General features: G+C 47.3%; 1 protein-coding gene and 1 long non-coding RNA gene across 2 annotated transcripts in view; one reads left to right on the forward strand and one right to left on the reverse strand.

Moving 5' to 3' along the window:
- Positions 1 to 443: 443 nt before the first annotated feature.
- LOC122375467 overlaps positions 444 to 17,279 on the reverse strand; it is a gene marked incomplete at its 3' end in the record, with an annotated part of 52,858 nt that continues 36,022 nt past the window's right edge. The window contains exons 4-5 of the mRNA XM_043354876.1: positions 1,067 to 1,271; positions 444 to 614 (exon numbers count right to left, since the gene is read on the reverse strand). Of these exons, the coding sequence (XP_043210811.1) occupies positions 444 to 614; positions 1,067 to 1,271 (376 nt within the window). The remainder of the gene's footprint in view (positions 615 to 1,066; positions 1,272 to 17,279) is intronic.
- Positions 9,103 to 15,320, forward strand: LOC122375466. Its single transcript, XR_006255396.1, has 3 exons — positions 9,103 to 9,128; positions 9,566 to 9,686; positions 14,904 to 15,320. It is a non-coding gene; the product is annotated as an uncharacterized LOC122375466 (long non-coding RNA).

The following is a 17,279-nucleotide window of genomic DNA, read 5'->3' on the forward strand; positions in this document are numbered from 1 at the left end:
CACCAGCCACATTCAATCAATCCACCGAAGCTCTATTTGGACAAGCTCAGAGGGTTATATCATCACGCCGTAGTACTAGCGTGTAGCCGGAATTTCCGAGCCGCCGATAAATCCCCGGGAGAACTTCAAACAACGTCTCAGTTTACACAACCCACGAAAGGCTATCAAAGTCGAGAAGATGGCATATCATCATAAGCACGGTCCATTGAATCAGTATTACTTCATCGATTACATCAAAGCCCAGCATTAGCGTCTCTGTTCGAGCCATGAAGCCACCCACCGGCCCCTCAAGCCACGTCTGCTGCATCAAGGCATCTTACTGACTTCCTACCCGTCTTGTGATATGACCTGTCCCGCAACCTGTGACATACAAGCCATAACCCGCCCGACTGATCTGTGATGACCTGACCTGTGACCCGTGACGTGACCTGGCGGCGACTGACCTGTGACGGCGCCCCAGCGGGCCGGCGTACATGACGTTATACATCAGTAAATCCTGTTCGTGTTCGTAGCCGGGTAGCGTCCACACCTCCAGGTTGATGGTGGCCTCGGGTTCGACCACGGCTTCTTCTCCGTCCTGCTCGTGCAGGTACAGAGGACCCAGATCCACGCACCTGCCGTACGGGGGGGGGGGGGCATGAGAGGAGTTGCAGGCGTGTGACAGATGTGTGAGATGGGATATAACGAGGGGTATACTCCGTAATGGGAGCACAACAATGGTGTGGCAAAGGTCAAAGGTGTGATACGGACACTGGGCAGCACAGAGAAATAAGAGTGATGTAACACAGGTAAAGGACACATGTAAAGTGTATTGGAACTTATGCTTGTCGCAGAGACGATACAATAACAGCTGACTCATTTGTGGCAGGATGGTGGACCGCCTCACGGGCAAGTTTCCATGTAGCTGTGACGTTTCTTTAACTCTAAGTTAGCAATATTCCTATTACAAAAAGTCAAGCTAGCCAAACAAGTCAAGCTACCAACCTCAATTAGGTATGCGGACATTTCGCATTATCTCTGACGGTACGACCACCACAGCAGATCAGGCCGCAGGGCGCAGACTGACCTGGGACAGTCAGAGAGTGTGCGAATGTAGGTGGTCATGTTGTACGTGTCTCGCACGTTCACCAGCTCGACCCGCTCGTAGCCGAGCGCCTCCTCCAGGAACAGTTTGAAAATCCAGGCGGTGAGCTGCGACTCGGGCCGGTCGGAGACCTGCAGTTTCATGGCGATCTCGCGCTCCTCCCAGTGCATGTGGCGCGCAGGAGGAACTGCCCGCAGACGAGAGAAAGATGGCTAAGATGGCTAAGATGGTTGGGAATGTGGCTAGGTGAGTCCACTGTCTATTGTGTGAAAGGGTTGGGCGCTTTACTGACATCGATATATAAATCTATGGATGTTCGCTTATGTATTTCTGAGGGGTATCGGTTGCCTGAATTATTCGGTCCGTACGATCTATGAGCCATATCACCATTCACCCTCATACACTGGCAATACTGTTTTCGTTGGGTTATCAGCCATTCATTGAGTCCAGGCTGCGACGCATTCCCGGAATGAAGCACGCTCTTTTCACACAGCGCCAGCTTAGCAAATGTGAGCGTCAATGCGAGGTGATTGCATAGGATCAATGTAGATCACATCACTCATCGATGTGGTTATGCATTTTGTATGCCCATAGCATTTCATCAGGATTCGAACGATATGCCCTGCGATTCATAATAAATTAATTATCGAGTGTTTCTTTCAAACATCAAACATATAAATAATCGATCCAAGAAACTTGTCAGCTGAGCTCACATTACGCACGCAGGCGAGAAGTAAGTGGTTTTGAACTATTTGTAGGTTGGCACTAAGTCGAATAACGGCTTGAAAAATACGCAGCTGTGGATCTACATTCACCTTCAGTGTGCTTAAAGGTTCAAAATGCTCCGTTAGGAGGAAAACTTCTGAGTCTTACGGCGACCTATATTCATGCATAAGGTCATAGCCGAAACTAATGCCTTCCAAGCCAACAGTCACTTATATGAGTATAAATGACCTTGTAATAACATTAGGCATGACAAGCAGCTATATTCCACGCAATACGGGCGATCTCCAGCTCACGTACACATAAGATATATCACTGTCACGGGCGACTGTTCCGCGACAGGTGGCACTGTCTCGTGGGTGTTAGCCACCCACGAGACAATTTTCCGGAGGCTGGCCACCGAAAGACACTTTCCGGCGGCATGTAACGCCCCCGAGGCAATTGAACAGTTTCATGAGATGTGATCACTGCTTGCATCTGAGCAAACCCATCAATATGAATGAAAGAGACCAGAATCAGATGATTGTCAGGCCACCCTGCAGCTCTGCTGCCTTCTGTTGCGAAAAGCTGTAAATCCGCGCCAGGCCAGGCCAGGGATAATTGAGCGAAAAGGAAGAAGTGAGCATTATTCGTAGACTGAGAGCAGTGATGCACTACACATTATAGACAGTTCAACTGCTGAGGCGTGAATGTGACGGCTGACAGGGTGACATCCGGTAATCGATTATTGTAACAGCAGCAGTACATAGGTTACATGAGCAAAGGCACGCAACGAGCAAGCTTTTGCGACAAGCTGGCTAAACATATGGGCATCGTGGTCCTTATATATGTAGAATGTTGTAGTTTTGATCTCTTGATACAACTTCTCCAAATAAATAAAGACCTATAAGGCACATTTTCAGCACTGTCATGCTTCTTTGAACTCATACGTTATTTATACACACGGTCGGTTTCGAGGCACGCCTTTTATTAAGGTGAACTAACCATTCCAGACACGACCCGCGAGGTCGCCCAGTGGAAACACAAAAAGGCTGCAGTTCTGCTGTCAAATCCTGGCCCACTGAGCTAAGGAGTAGCGAGGAATAGTTTTGCCAGAAAAAAAACAACAAAAACAGATTGTTGTGCAATGACACTTGCTTTCACATTAAAAATGGCAATAAATGATTTGCTGTTTTTCATTAGCTAAACGATAATTGTTAGAAAATAATAGTTATTATGAACTGAAGTGATCCCACTATATTGTTTTAATATGCATTGTTTGTTCTTTTACTGTGATGCATAACATTTTTTTATCAAAATATCAGCTTCCGTATTAAAATCAAAATTTTATTAGGCATTTCAACAGATCACGAACAAAGATATGTTTTAAAATTGACGTAATATATGTACATATGTACTCTGTAGACCTAAGAGGGCAGTACGAACACTGGGAAGTGTACAAATAAATGATCAAAGTCACGCATAACCTGCAGTGCATATGCCTTTGAGTTACCCGATAATTAAGTAGTGACTAGGCCGCAATTAATGCCTGCATATCCAACACATCATTGCCCGCATTCCCATCAGCCGTCCATGCAAATGCTATGTCGATCACCGACCTACGTGCTCGGTAGTCAGAGCCAATATATCGTGTTTCGTGGTTACCATCTTGCTGATAGCATAATTTGACAAACAACAACTCCATAATGATAGACAATTTTAAGACGACTTTGAGGAAAAGAGATTAAAATTGCTGTCTATACGCAGAAATGTATTCTGAAATATAAACCAGAATTAAACGATTACCAGTGACCGCCGTTTATCAGCTAGCACTGCGCAGTCGGAAGTATACCTGTTGTGATCCATAACAGTACCCCCGCAGACGGCAATCCCCGCCTGCACAGCGCGACTAACCCGGCGGTGGGCCGGTCATTTATCAGCCCGGGGCGGTCTGCTGCGGTCACCGGGGACCACCGACACGGGGTCAGATCGGGGTCAGATCCGGGTCGCCCAGTCGCCGGCGCAGGCTGCTGAGTCCTCTTCCCCCGCTCGGGTGGGCCCCGCTCTCAACCCACGATCAGTAGTCAGTACCACAAGGGACACTCTCGCGGGCCCCCTCTCAAAGCCCGGGTCACCTCTATACAGTAGGTACCAAAAGGACGGAACAGTCTTGTCTCCTTATACTCCACTAACCTTTCTCACTACCCATGGGTTGACGAAATCAGAGCAGCGCGGAAGCCGTGGGCCCCGATTACCGCCCACACGACTCTGACTCCTGACCAGGATGGTTCTTGGTTTGGCTCGCATTAAACGCCAGCGAGCGGTATTGGCAGCCGGCAGGCGACCATCAACAGCGACGAATGTGACGCACTTTGGCGAGTCTTGCAGTGTCGAACGCGTACCATTTGTTACCAAAAGTAGTCCCGTCCTGTTGCAAGCTAGCAGAGAGCGCACTACTGATCTAAGACAGTACCATTAGAGGCGTGGACCCAGGAGACAGCCATTCTTGACATACAATGCCACTGAAGTGCAAAGTAGCGTTGAGACCGCATTAAATTGTTCTTCAATAGTCAATGGTCTCCGTGGTGTGACCTGCTGACCCACACATTCCCCTTCGTATCACCATGCCTCAGCGCACAGACAACAGTGAGCGCAGACGTGACAGCGAAGCCAAAACTAGGTGGTGGTCCAGCCTGTGACAAACGTCATGGCCGAAGCCGGGAATCCGGACAGTGTGGCGGCTAATTGGGTCTATCGATGGAGGAGGGAGGGGAAAGAGGAGGAGGACGGTTGTTGAAAAGGAGGACGGTTGACGGAGAGGACGGTTGTTAGTGGAGATCACAGAGCAAGGCCAGGAGTGAAGGAGTGAGAGAGAGTGAGAGAGAGAGAGAGAGAGAGAGAGAGAGAGAGAGAGAGAGAGAGAGAGAGAGAGAGAGAGAGAAAGAGAGAGAGAGAGAGAGAGAGAGAGAGAGAGAGAGAGAGAGAGAGAGAGAGAGAGAGAGAGAGAGAGAGAGAGAGAGAGAGAGAGAGAGAGAGAGAGAGAGAGAGAGAGAGAGAGAGAGAGAGAGAGAGCGAGCGGCGACAGTGAAGAACGGTGACGGCAGCCATGGACCGTGAGAGACAACAACCGCGACCACGGAAAGGTTTGGGACGTCGGACCCACCACGTGCTGGTGAGGGGATCAGATCAGACCCACGCACTGGGTAGTAGGCCCACCAACACGGAAAGACCTGCTGCAACCACGACCGGTGCCCACAAAGGATCATAGTTTCTTTCCCGCAAACTAGTGTCATTGATAATTAATGAGCCGTTGAATCATGAAATTATTGAGATCGAAAATGCGACAGCGTGTACGCCTGCAATAATTATCCCGTGTGTGTTGAACAAGAAAGGTTAAATATTTTCTAACAGTTCACTCTCATTGAGAAACGAAATATAACGATACTTTTCAGCTCAGTTTATGTAACATAGCATTCTCCTCCTGCAACGTACTGCGCATATTCTTACCAGAACTCCGCATTCATACAGTCCTACGACGCCAGACATGTTTCAATTACGCCACAAGCCTTCTCGGATGGGGAGGGGCACTCCATTAGTGCACAGTACTGCACATTTCTGCGCCGCGGGTCAGTTGGGAATGGGGAGGGGAGGGGCAGGGATGGACGAGGGGCAGTCCAGACCATAACATCCGGTCGACCCCTCCCCCTTGCCCCAGGGTCAGTCTCAGCTGCGCGAGGGGCGTCTTCCATCGAGTCACAACTATAAATCGTGGTCCATCAAAAGGTACATACCACACAAACATCATGAGTGTTATAGTGACAAACGCACAGCGACATCAAATCTGCAGCGGTGCGCGACGGAGCCAAGTCGCTCCGACAGCTCTGGACAAGCCCGCAGCATAATGATCCGCCGCCTGCAGCTCGTGCTACCGACACGACCTCGAAGATCCCAGCCGACCACCAAAGAGTGTTTATCAAATCCCAGAGGCGTCTCTAGCGAGCATGAGGTGGGGTCGACATGATACTTATAATGTCGACGTCATGCTCACGAAGGCAATGTGATCTTCGAATTGTTTATTACGACGCAGAAAGCTGATACTTTATGGACTATTAGGGAAATCATACTGCAGTCGGGGTTTTATAACTTAATTTAAAATCTTCCCATCCGACGGACAGACGTCATGGGGCCGTTTCTGAGCTGTTTCTTGTTTCGCCATAAGAACTAACTACGTCAGATGCAGGAGCCAATGATACAGCAGTGATTGTTGGCTTTCGGAAACGTCATTATCACAGCTCTCCGCTCCAACTGCGGAGATGAAATGGCGTCGCCGCCGAACGAAGACGGATGCGAAGCACGGCGCAAACGAACAGCCAGGGGCAACATTTTACGGAACGCTTCTATAGTTGATCCCGTTCCAGTGGACCACCATCACGTGACACGCAACCCACCGATATTCTGAATAATAAATGCCCATTCACTCATCAATCGCCCATTTACGAGTATTTATAGCATGATCCGTTCCCGGCAACAACCCGAATTTTACCATCGTGACGTATTTAGATCATTATTCGTCTGTTCTGTATCGCTGGCAATTCCTGAGCATCGTTGGCACGAAGAACATTGGAATCGTTTGCTAGATGACTTTTGAAACACAGACAACCGTGGCTGTTCCGTGAAGTATGATCAGCTTAGCGTGGTTTGCACGCTTGAAATCGTGGTACTTCAGCTAACCAACGGAGCATATCATGATTTCATACGCATTCATTTCGAACATCACCTCATTTTGAAATCAGTCGTTTACAAGTTACAGTTTTGGCTAGCAACTATTGCATTTTTCAGTGAATTTTGGGGACTTCTCCGCCATTGTCGGTCAGCAGTGGTCTGTCCGCCGCGGCTCTCAGCAGAGGCGTCCGGCGGGCCGACCAAGCATTCGACCATAAACACAACTGGCAGCGGCGGGTGGGGCCGACGCGGCTCGCGGGGCTCCGTACGGGGGTCGTACGCGCGCCGCACGACCCGGCGACCTTCGAGCGCGGCGTCTGCGCCGGCCGGCCGGCGGCTGCCCCACGCGCCGACGGCCCGGCCGAACCGCTGCCGACACACCTCGACAAGTGTCGACAAAGGTCCGGCCAGCCGCCGCCGACGGCAGGGCGTGGGCGACGCACGTCTGTCCGATCAGCGGGGCTCTGGGCTCTGTCAGGTGGGCCGGTTGGACGCATTTAGTGTACGCAAGCCGAGGGCTAAGACGTCAGCCGTGAATGCGCGTGTCGAATACAAGCTGCATATAAGCCTTTATGCAAAATTGGATTGCAAGACAAGGCAACCACTAAACCATACTCTTATTTGGGGTTGGTCGTGCGTTGCATTCTGTTTTCCTCAATGGTGATCTCTGGTCAAGTGACTGACCGCGACTTCTACCTGAGTCATGCAAGAGTATGGCAAAGATAAGACGCATGAGTATGCAGTTCAGCGTCTGAATGGCGCGCACGCGCAGGCCACTGCCTTTCGTGCCGTGCCGGCCTATCATATAAGGGAAAGATCCAGACCTATGGCGCACGTTACACCTGTGACGCCTGTGAGTTTGACGATTAAAAGTCCGGCCAGTGATGCTTCTGGGATAACATTATTGCCGATTTATTAATAGAAACATTTATAAGCTTGCAATAAAATCGAGGTTATTGTTTCATGGACTATGCTGAGTGGTTGAACAATCCGTTGAATCTCTCGACATGTAACTGATAAAATGCATTCAATAAAACTTCGATGGAGATTGCCTCCTTTCGTATAAAGCGACTATTTAGTAATTACATACCTACATAGTTGCAAGATATTTTGATGTGCATGAGCAAAGTGCAGTCCCCAACTCATAACCTACTGGTAAGGTGCAAAGTTACAAGATGCAAAGCAATTTGACAGAAATGAACAAAATGCATTCCTGGGCACATGGCACCGTCTACATAGTGCTACTCTTTCATGCCTTCTACTTGGACAAATATGCTGACAAAAAAGAGCCTTTTTGAGTCGGATAATGCAGCGATGAGACGATCAAAAGTTATGAGTCATCTGCGGGCGCTACATGAGCCATAGGGTACAACCAGCATACAGCACTCGTTGCACATCGATACATGCGAACATCTTATGCCCTGAGCATGCACCGTAAGTGCAGTTGCACTGACCATGCATTCCCAGCAAAATATGCAGGCGGCGTATCATTTGCAAAACCATCAAGGGGTCCCCAGCTACCAGTGCGATTATGATGATGATGATTTGGGGCTCAGGGCGTTCGGACTGTGGAGGTCATCGGTGCATGCAGCCACAAGTGCCAGAGAAGCAATAATGCGGCAATAATTAGTAGTTAATTTGGATTAGAGTTGCAAAATTTCCCTACCGCACTACCGGCATGTCGGTAATTTTTCACTACCGCAGGTTTTTTCGTGGTATCTGGCATGTCTTGCCGGTAGCATGCCGGTATTTTTGATTTTGCACACAAAAAAACTTATCAGCATATGATTCAAACTTTGGACACTAAGAGGCTATTGAATTGTAATAACAGCAATCTTAGCCACTGCAAAATACATTTTGTGGTAGAAGTTCCATTGCTAAGGGTAGGCAGGGTAGGGGACAGGGGTAAAACATGGACCTCAGCATTTCGTTAGGCGGCACGGGCGGACATCGATAGCAGCGCCTCTATCGGTCACTAGGGAAAGCTGGGCTGTAGGCGACGAAATACCGGCTGAGTTGTCACAAGTTAAATAGGTTTATAGACATCCGTCTTGTGAAAAAGTTGAACTTTTGCCTTCAATATTTCTACAGGCAATTTTAGAAGTGCCTTCACATACACTGTAAAAAATGTTAGCACAGTTTGAGTTTTCTGACTCACTTTAACGATGTGTTCAAACAACTAACTTGCTAATGAATCCGTATTTATCGAGTAATTTAAACCTTATTGCGAAGCAAAACACGGTTAGTCCAAATCAGGATGAACTAGCTCGGAATCCCCATGTACAATGACACTGTTCGAGTAATCGCCATGTATTCATACCCGCAATTGGCGGACACTGTGTTCCGAAACACGAATACGATTTTGTGGAAGCATTTTTGCGCACGGTTCTACCGTGTTGAATGACACGTTGCCGTGTTTTACCCCTCTGCGTCGAGTTTAAAAACCCGAATGGGGTTATTTGGGCCGCGATCTTGAGGGACATTAACACCAATTAACACTGTGGGTTGTTAACTTACTCGGTTCAGTTTCGCGCCAAATGCAGCGCCGCGTGGGCCTCAGTCGCCATCTTTGTGCGATCCAGGGAGGTCGTGCATCTGTGCTGCGTGTGACGTCTTGTTGGTAAGTACAAGTGATGCTTGCTCCAAATTTTTCTTAGCAATAACATCAGTGATATTAAATGTCTTTTAGGCGTGGTTTCATAAATATTATCCGTGTGGTGACTAGTGTGGCGTTATGGATGGAAAGGAGGAGCCCTCGGCCCTGATTCTCATTCTGCCACTCCACCACTGGTGGCTATGTGTGCGTTTGTAAACATGCTACTTACATGAATAATTTTGACTGTACCTTTTCAACTTTTGCCATATATCTACCAGCTAGTTATAATTAGTCTGCCTGGTTTCTCTCTTGCCCTCTCTCTCTCTCTCTCTCTCTCTCTCTCTCTCTCTCTCTCTCTCTCTCTTTTCCATGGTATCTCCCTCTGCTTTTCTATTTGTCTGTGGATAAGAAGTAGGTAGACATCTGTTTGGCTGCGAACTGACACAATTTATTTATTTCAGAATACGGCTCAAGATGAGCAGAATGAAGGTAAATCTCCAAGTCCCACAGTCAGAGCTCAAGACTGTGAGGCAGGACTTCATTCCTTGATGAATGCGGCTCAACTGCTAACAGGATAAGAAGGTATTGTCCTATTTCTGCCGATTTATTATTTCACATATCACAAATCACAATTAGTGTCTGCATGGGACTCCGTTGTATTTTAGTAGACTAGGGTTTTGTCTTCTATAATATGAAGCCGATATTGAAAATTAAAATCACATGTTTAACATATTTATTATCGTCAAAAGCATAACCGATTACCCAAATCCGACGAGAGCCCGGGCGCCCCGGCGCCCCGCTCTACCCCTGCGCTCTCCCTCTCTCGTCCCGCTCCCATGGCCAGCTGTCCCGCTGTCCAAGCGCCAGGCCGTTGCCATAGCGACGGCTGACGGCCTCCTCCGGCGGACGGATCCGGACGCCGAAACTCAGCCGTCTGTATTTTGATGGTTCTTATAGGTATCTTGTTTTGATGTGCATTGGCTATTGGGTTGATCAGGGTCAGAGGCGGATCCAGCTCAGAGTTTTTGGGGGGCAAACCTTAACAATTTATCGATTCTTTCCATGCATCGTCCATAGGCGTAATGTTAAAATTATGCCGTTTGGGGGGCAAATGCCCATTTTGCCCCCCCCCCTGGATCCGCCACTGATCAGGGTTGATGTTGGACGTTACCGATAATAGGTATAAACTATAGAGTCGATGGTGAACTTACCTAATCGCCAAGTATGTGTTAGTTTATAAACGTTGGCCTTTCGTGTAGAGTATAATGGCAGGGAATGGCCATTTAGAGGTCAAGGGACGGTCACTTCAGTAAAGGGTGCGAGCTTAACCCGCGACGCCCGCGACCCGCTGGGGAGTGGGAGGCACCCCTGTTGTTTTACGCTGATAACTCAAAAAACGGCCGCGATTTTTAACTCGCCGATTCTAGTACTCCTCCGGACATCAATTTCACTCAACTCCTGAAAAATGCGTCCTAGGTCACCTCAGGTCATGAGTTATGGGGGTCAAACTGAGGTCATGTTCGGACATTTTCCGTCTAAAAAATAAAAAAGTCGTTCACGGGAATAAATCACAAAATAGATTTTCAATCAAAAGACTCAAAAATCGCACATTAGGTACAAAATGCATGGCAAAGGAAACTGCTACCACAAAATTTCCGAAAAAGAAATATCAATATTTTGATATTTCTACACTCAAAACTCCTCCAGTTTTTTTTTTTAATTTAGGGAAGTTAAAAACGGAGCATATGTCGGAGAGATCCTTATTCCTTATTGCCTTTACAGGGTGTCATAGGCGGCGGAACGGGGGTGGCACCGGGGCACCGTGCCCCCCCTTGAATTCTGCAAGGGGGGCACCAAAAGCAAGGTGCCCCCCCTTAAATTTGATGTATTAGTACCAGGGCGGATTCGGGAAAACTCTAAGGGGAGGTTCATGAATCGAAGTGGTGCCCCTACCTATGCCCAAAATTAAAACCTCAACGGATTTCGGCCACTTAATTTTGGTGGTGCCCTATTTTCAGTTTTTTTCTTTATTTTTGGTTAGTCATGTGATGACTGGTGCCCCTGCTAAGCCGCTGGTGCCCCTGGAAAGACTGTGGTACCTACCTACCCTGCCCCCTGACAAGCCTACGGTGGGCCCTGACATGACTTAGGTGCCCATGGGCCCTGACAGGCCCGTGGTGCCCCTGACAGGCCTGTGGTGTCCTTGCTAGGCCTGTGGTGTCCCTGGGCCTTGGCAGGTTTGTGGTGCCCCTGTTAGAACGCAGGTGCCCTTGACAGGTTTGTGGTGCCTCTGACAATCCTAAATTGCCAACGACAGGCTTGTGGTGCCCTTGACAGGCCCATGGTGCCCTTGCGAAGCCGGTGGTTCCCCTGCGAAGCCGATAGTGTCCCTGACAGGACTCTGGTGCCCCTGGCAGGTCTGTGGTGCCCCTGGAAGACCTGTAGTGCTTTTGCTAGGCCGATGGTGCTCCTGACGGGCCTGTGGTGCTACTGACAGGCCCGTGGTGCCCCTGCTAGGCCTTTGGCACCCCTGGCGGGCCTGTGGTGCCCCTGTCGGCTGTCAGGCCTGTGGTGCTCCTGGCAGGCATGTGGTGACCCCAGGCCCTAAGTCATGACCCATGTGACCTCCACCCTGGGATTCGCCACTGATTAGTACTGCGATGGCTTCTTGGGAATTATACATGTAGGATAAATGGAATTTATCAAACGACAATAAGGAAGAGACAAACACATATTGAGGATCAGCTTAAAGTTAACCACACATACGGGCAGGGGTGTAATTTTCCTAAAATGATTGTGGGTGCCCAGCTGTAGGGGCGCCCGGCGCCAGGCCGTTTTGGGGCGCGATAGATATTCTTTATGTGGGAGCCTAAATTAACACCGAATTTGATAACATTGCTAGCCGAATGGCGCTTCAAGTGACGTGTCTGACTAAGCAAATACACGCTGAAAAGTGGAAACTGACCGGAAGGACGTAAAAAATATGTAGAGAGGCGCCATCCAGTAGGAGGGGCACCAAATGTGGAGGCGCCAGACGGTTACGACTTACGAGGGCGCCGTGAGACGATGAAAAGGGCGCCATTCTCTTAGGAGGGCGCCGAGTGATTGAAAACGCTATGTGGTCCAGGGGCGCTAAGAGGCCAGAAGGGCGCCGCACAGTCAGTAGTGCTACGTTGGTGGGGACGTGGGGGCGCCAGATGGTTACGAGGGCGCCTTGAGATCATGAAAAGGGCGCCATTCTCGTAAAAGGGTGCCGAGTGATTGAAAACGCTATATGTGGTTCAGGGGCGCTGAGAGGCCAGAAGGGCGCCGAATAGTCGAGGGATGCACGGTGAACAGAGACCTAAGGACGCGAGACGGTCAGGAGGGCGCCGTTAGACCATGAGAATGGCGCGGTGCTGTCAAAAGTGCGCCATTCTCCCAGAAGGGCGCCGAGTGATTAAAAACGCTATCCATGAACGCGAGACGGTCAGGAGGACGCCGTTAGAGCATGCGAAGGGCACCGTGCTCTCGAAAGGACGCTTGCAGCCTTGTAAAAGACTTGTGGGTGCTTTTTCATCATTGCGGGGGCATAATTCAGGATTGTGGGTGCATATGCCCCCACAAAGAGATATAAAATTAGGTACACCCCTGCATACGGGGGTGAACTGCCATTTTCGTTTAGTAAAAAAAAAATAAAAAAAAATCATCGTGTCAGGGCTGTGACGAAAAATAAGTGGCCTAAATCCGATGAGAAAACAGGATTTGGGGTACCCTAGGTTTGGCTCCTTGAGCCATGGTGCCCCCCCTTGTCTCAAATCGTTCCGCCGCCTATGCAGGGTGTCTCAAAAAAGTGTCACGGTTTTGAACATCTCCCGTTTCGTAACCATACACATCCTAAAAATTAACAAAATATGTGTCTGTAAAACTGCCAGTGATATAGTTATTTGAAAGACTAAAAAATAAAAAGCGACTGTTCTCGTGACGTCCGATTTTTTCAGAACTTGTTAGGTACTGAAAGTAGTCTAGAGTAATATCTACGGTACTTGCCCCTCTCTTCCTGACTAAATAGGTATTAACGTTTTGTCGTCTCTTTTAAATGATAAGTCACTTTAATAAAATGTTTGTCATTATAAACTGCTACAATTTGACCTTGCTCGCCGTCCTGTGATGTCATAGGTCAAAGAAAAATGACGTCGGGGAGACGCGTCGAATAACCTATAAGTTGACCCGAAAAGGTCAACTTAAAAATTTGACCTCAGGTCAAGGTCACGGAAGAGGTCATGTTGCAAGTCATTCGATTCGTATTGTTAAGCTGAACACATTCCTGGTGTTTTCAGAAACTGTTTGAGACGGTTCGTGACCTGAGATGACCTCAGAGGCATTTAAGGGGGTCACAGGTGCAATTTTCCGGTTCATTGTGCCATGTTCATCTGTGTCCCGATGTTTGAGGGTATTTACGGCCAAAAGAAGCGGATTTCAATTTTCTTCCATTGACTAAAAGTCAATGGAGGGGTCACAAAATCGACCTGACCTTAGGTCACAGATATCAAAATTCCGAGAAATGCAAATTGTTCATACTGACAGGCTCATGCAAATAACATGAGTTTCAAACTTCTGGGATGTACGAATATACTTTAGAAATGACTGAATCACAAAGTTTAACCCTCGCCCGTATAGGGGGGGGGGGTCGAACGGACCCCCCCTCGGTTTTTCGCAAATAACTCGCGTAAAAAGCGGCCTATCGCGACGAAACTTTCAGTACCCTCGCGTTAATCAATTTTACACCTACCCTGAAATTTTCATGACCCTGACCCTAATGACCTTTGACCTGTGACCTACTTTTCGAGACCATGTTTGGCCGGAATCGCGATTCGGCGTATGTCGGCTCGCATTAGCCGCGCATTTGCAGTCTTTTCGTGGTTTTAAGCGTTCAAACATGGGATATGATGTTGCTCCCATGCATTAGGGTTGGTGTCAAGGTCACCGGAAGGTCAGGTCAGGTCATTGACCTTTGATGACCTCGGTTCACTTTTTCGAGTTTTACATGTTTCTAGGCCAGTTTTTTTAGCTGAATTCGAATTTAGCAACCATATGAACATTTAAGAAGTGGTTTTAGCACCTTCGTAACATGTTACGAAGCTGTAGAGACGGTTGCCACCTACTACGAATACCTTTACTGGTTGACCTGACCTGACCTGACCCGACCTGGCCTAAATGCATGAAGACATCATCTGTGATCAAAATTAACATGATATTCGTGATCAGCACCCCGAAAAATCCCATAACAGCCACGCTTTACGACTTTCTAACAGGTCCCGATTTTCCCGACTTTTGGGTCATTGACCTGACCTGGAAGGTCAACCGATGACCTAGTACCTTAAAATTGGGTATCATCGGCTTCCTCTCGTCACGGGCAATACGCTCGTTTTTTCCGCGAAGCTCTAGCTCGATCAGGGGCGAAACGGCAAGGGGGGGGGTCCAACGGACCCCCCCCCCCCCCTTATACGTTCGCGGCTGGAAAAACACCAATACGGGCGAGGGTTAAAGAGGCATGATCACTTAACTTGGACTGTGACCTGACCTTATGTGACCCGGGATCGAAAATATTACTCACGATGTGAAATTGATGTATTATAAGCTATACCAAGTTTCGCAGCGCTGCTCGCCGATTTTTTTTACACTCGCAAAAAAACTGGCAAGTGTGGCCAACGCTCCCCCCCCCCGACCCCCCACCCGTGCGAAGGTTAGAGTATGTATCATTATGCCGTTCATTCATGCACTTCGTCATTTACTGACATTATTTTTTTCTTATTTCAGACACGAACCAGGAGAAGTTGGACGCCTTTTAGAATTTCCTCTCGTACCGCTATGTGTCATGGGTGGAGGGGAGCGAGGCTGCCATCTCCGAAGACAACACGCCTCTGAGTGTGCGCCTCCTAGTTTGTGCGGCAATGTTCCCCGTGTTCAATGAGAAAATTCAATGCCCCAGCGCTCAGAACTCCCAGCTAGTATTGACGCAATAGCTCTCCCAAATGTCGACCGGAAAGTCGTTAAAAAAATCGTTGCGACGATCGGCTCGACAAGCTGAAGACCGCGCCAGTGAATGCATGTGAAACGGCACCTCTACTCTCCCATCGCCAGGCCCAAAGACGTGTTGTTCATAGGTGTCTTTCACAATACTAGTGTTGCTGATCGCGGAGGACCACTGTCCACTGCTCGCCCGCCGTGGTGTTACTTCTGATGAGGCTCAGAGCGCATGTGTATTGTTTATACTGTGAACAATCTGTTGAAATATATAATGAGTAGATCTGTACTCTGAGACTTAATGAACTTGTCTAACGAGGATGTGTGTTAAAGCAAAACGAACTGTGTTACACGCCTCAATAATTATGTGGAATGAGTTGTATAAATGTATACTTCATGTCGATTTATTGCGGTTAAAGACGTTACCTCCGTTTAAACGCGGCTGGGCCTGTTACAGCCCCGTTTGCATCAAAGAAGGTACGCCTTTCATCGCAATAAGTCCACATGAATTATATATTCATATATTCATTCAACGTGATCATTGAATCGTGTAATGGAGCTCATCTTGCGTTAATATACATTCTAAAAGGAGGTACTGGACGGGAAGTATATGAACACGAACCGAGCTACGAAACACGTTACACGTTTATGGCGAGTTTACTAACATCTAATTTCCGGATATATTAACACAAATAAGTTTATGTAGCCGATAATTATCCGAGCCCAGAAACACCAGTGGTGTTATTGAACACTTAACATCTTTAATGCGAGCTATTTTACGCGTTATTCGATACGCTAGAAACATGTTGGCGAGTTATCGAACTCGGTAACACGTCTTTATCGAGTTACGGAACACCACTTTTTGGAAAGTCAAAACTCATACCGAGTTATGTAGCACGGATTTACCGTGTATGAGAAAACACGGTGGCGTGTTATGAGATACGGCTGTACCGAGTCGTTTTTGGCCATATAACACAAAACGTGCTATCATTTTTTACAGTGTATATTACAAAACCGTTTAAAATATTTTATTCACTTCAAGCCTTCCCTATTGTTCTTGATGATGCGGGAACTATTTCTAATTAGTCTTTCTAGCTTAGTAAAAGAACATATTGTGCAAACGATGAAAAAAGCATAAATGGAAGATTTTAAATGCAATTTTCTGTAACAAATAATGGTAAATTATCTACACATCAAGGAAAAGGTGCATGCTAACTGATAATTTAAAGTTCTTGGGGCCAGTTGGTTTCTTCTTTTCTTACGTCGCCCCAATGGCCGCGAATACACTTGTGATAACGCCTATCGTCACAGGTTTGGCTCTAATTAGAATTGTCAAGAATCTACTGTGGTCTATCAAAGGAAGACAAAGAATACTCATTCATGTTGCAAAAGCAAAACCAATTAGTAAGTCTAATGGTAGGTAATGGGCATAATACAATAACTAAAATAAATAAATGTTCAATGTTCATGGTATCATTCCCTAGGCAAAAGGCAGAATCAAAACAACACAAAACACATTGTTTGGAAACTGGCCTTGAGTCCTGAGATGTGGTCTGAGATACTCTACAAAGAATTTGACACTGAAAATCCAGCTGAAAAGGCAGGTGTTAGGTAGCCCTGAGTCTAACTTTGGTCCCAAAATGAAATGAAAATTAATTTAACTGGCATTTTGTCTTATCTTCACAAGAAAACACAACATGCAGACGAAATGAATACAAAGTGGCGCAATGTGGCGCAAAGGCAACCAAGGATTGACTTTTAAGATCCTCTATCCCCTAAAGAAAGGATGTAAGCTGATGACGTAATATTTATTCATATGCCCTTTTGGTTGAATCACTCTAGAGAAATCAATTTTCTTGTAGTGAATAACACTCACAGTGTTGATTTCATTGGAATTCAATATCGTGTTGGATGATTTTTATCAATGAAATCATTCACGAGGCAGAAGTTTGCAGTCCTAAAACCTTTTTTTGCAGTTTTTTAATCAGCTGGTTAAAAACTGTGTTATGGCGCATCTGTTTCGAAAATAACGAAATCCTTGAAAACCTGTGTTTGTTTCCGCGTTTGAGATGGGGGAGGATATTATATCGTTTTTATACATATTATTTGGTGACTTCTCAGGACAAGTGAGTTATTAACACATATTTTTACAAAGTTCGTAATTCGTAT

Source organism: Amphibalanus amphitrite, unplaced genomic scaffold (assembly GCF_019059575.1).
Source record: "Amphibalanus amphitrite isolate SeventyFive unplaced genomic scaffold, NRLGWU_Aamphi_draft 001847F_arrow, whole genome shotgun sequence".
Lineage (NCBI taxonomy): Eukaryota > Metazoa > Arthropoda > Thecostraca > Balanomorpha > Balanidae > Amphibalanus > Amphibalanus amphitrite.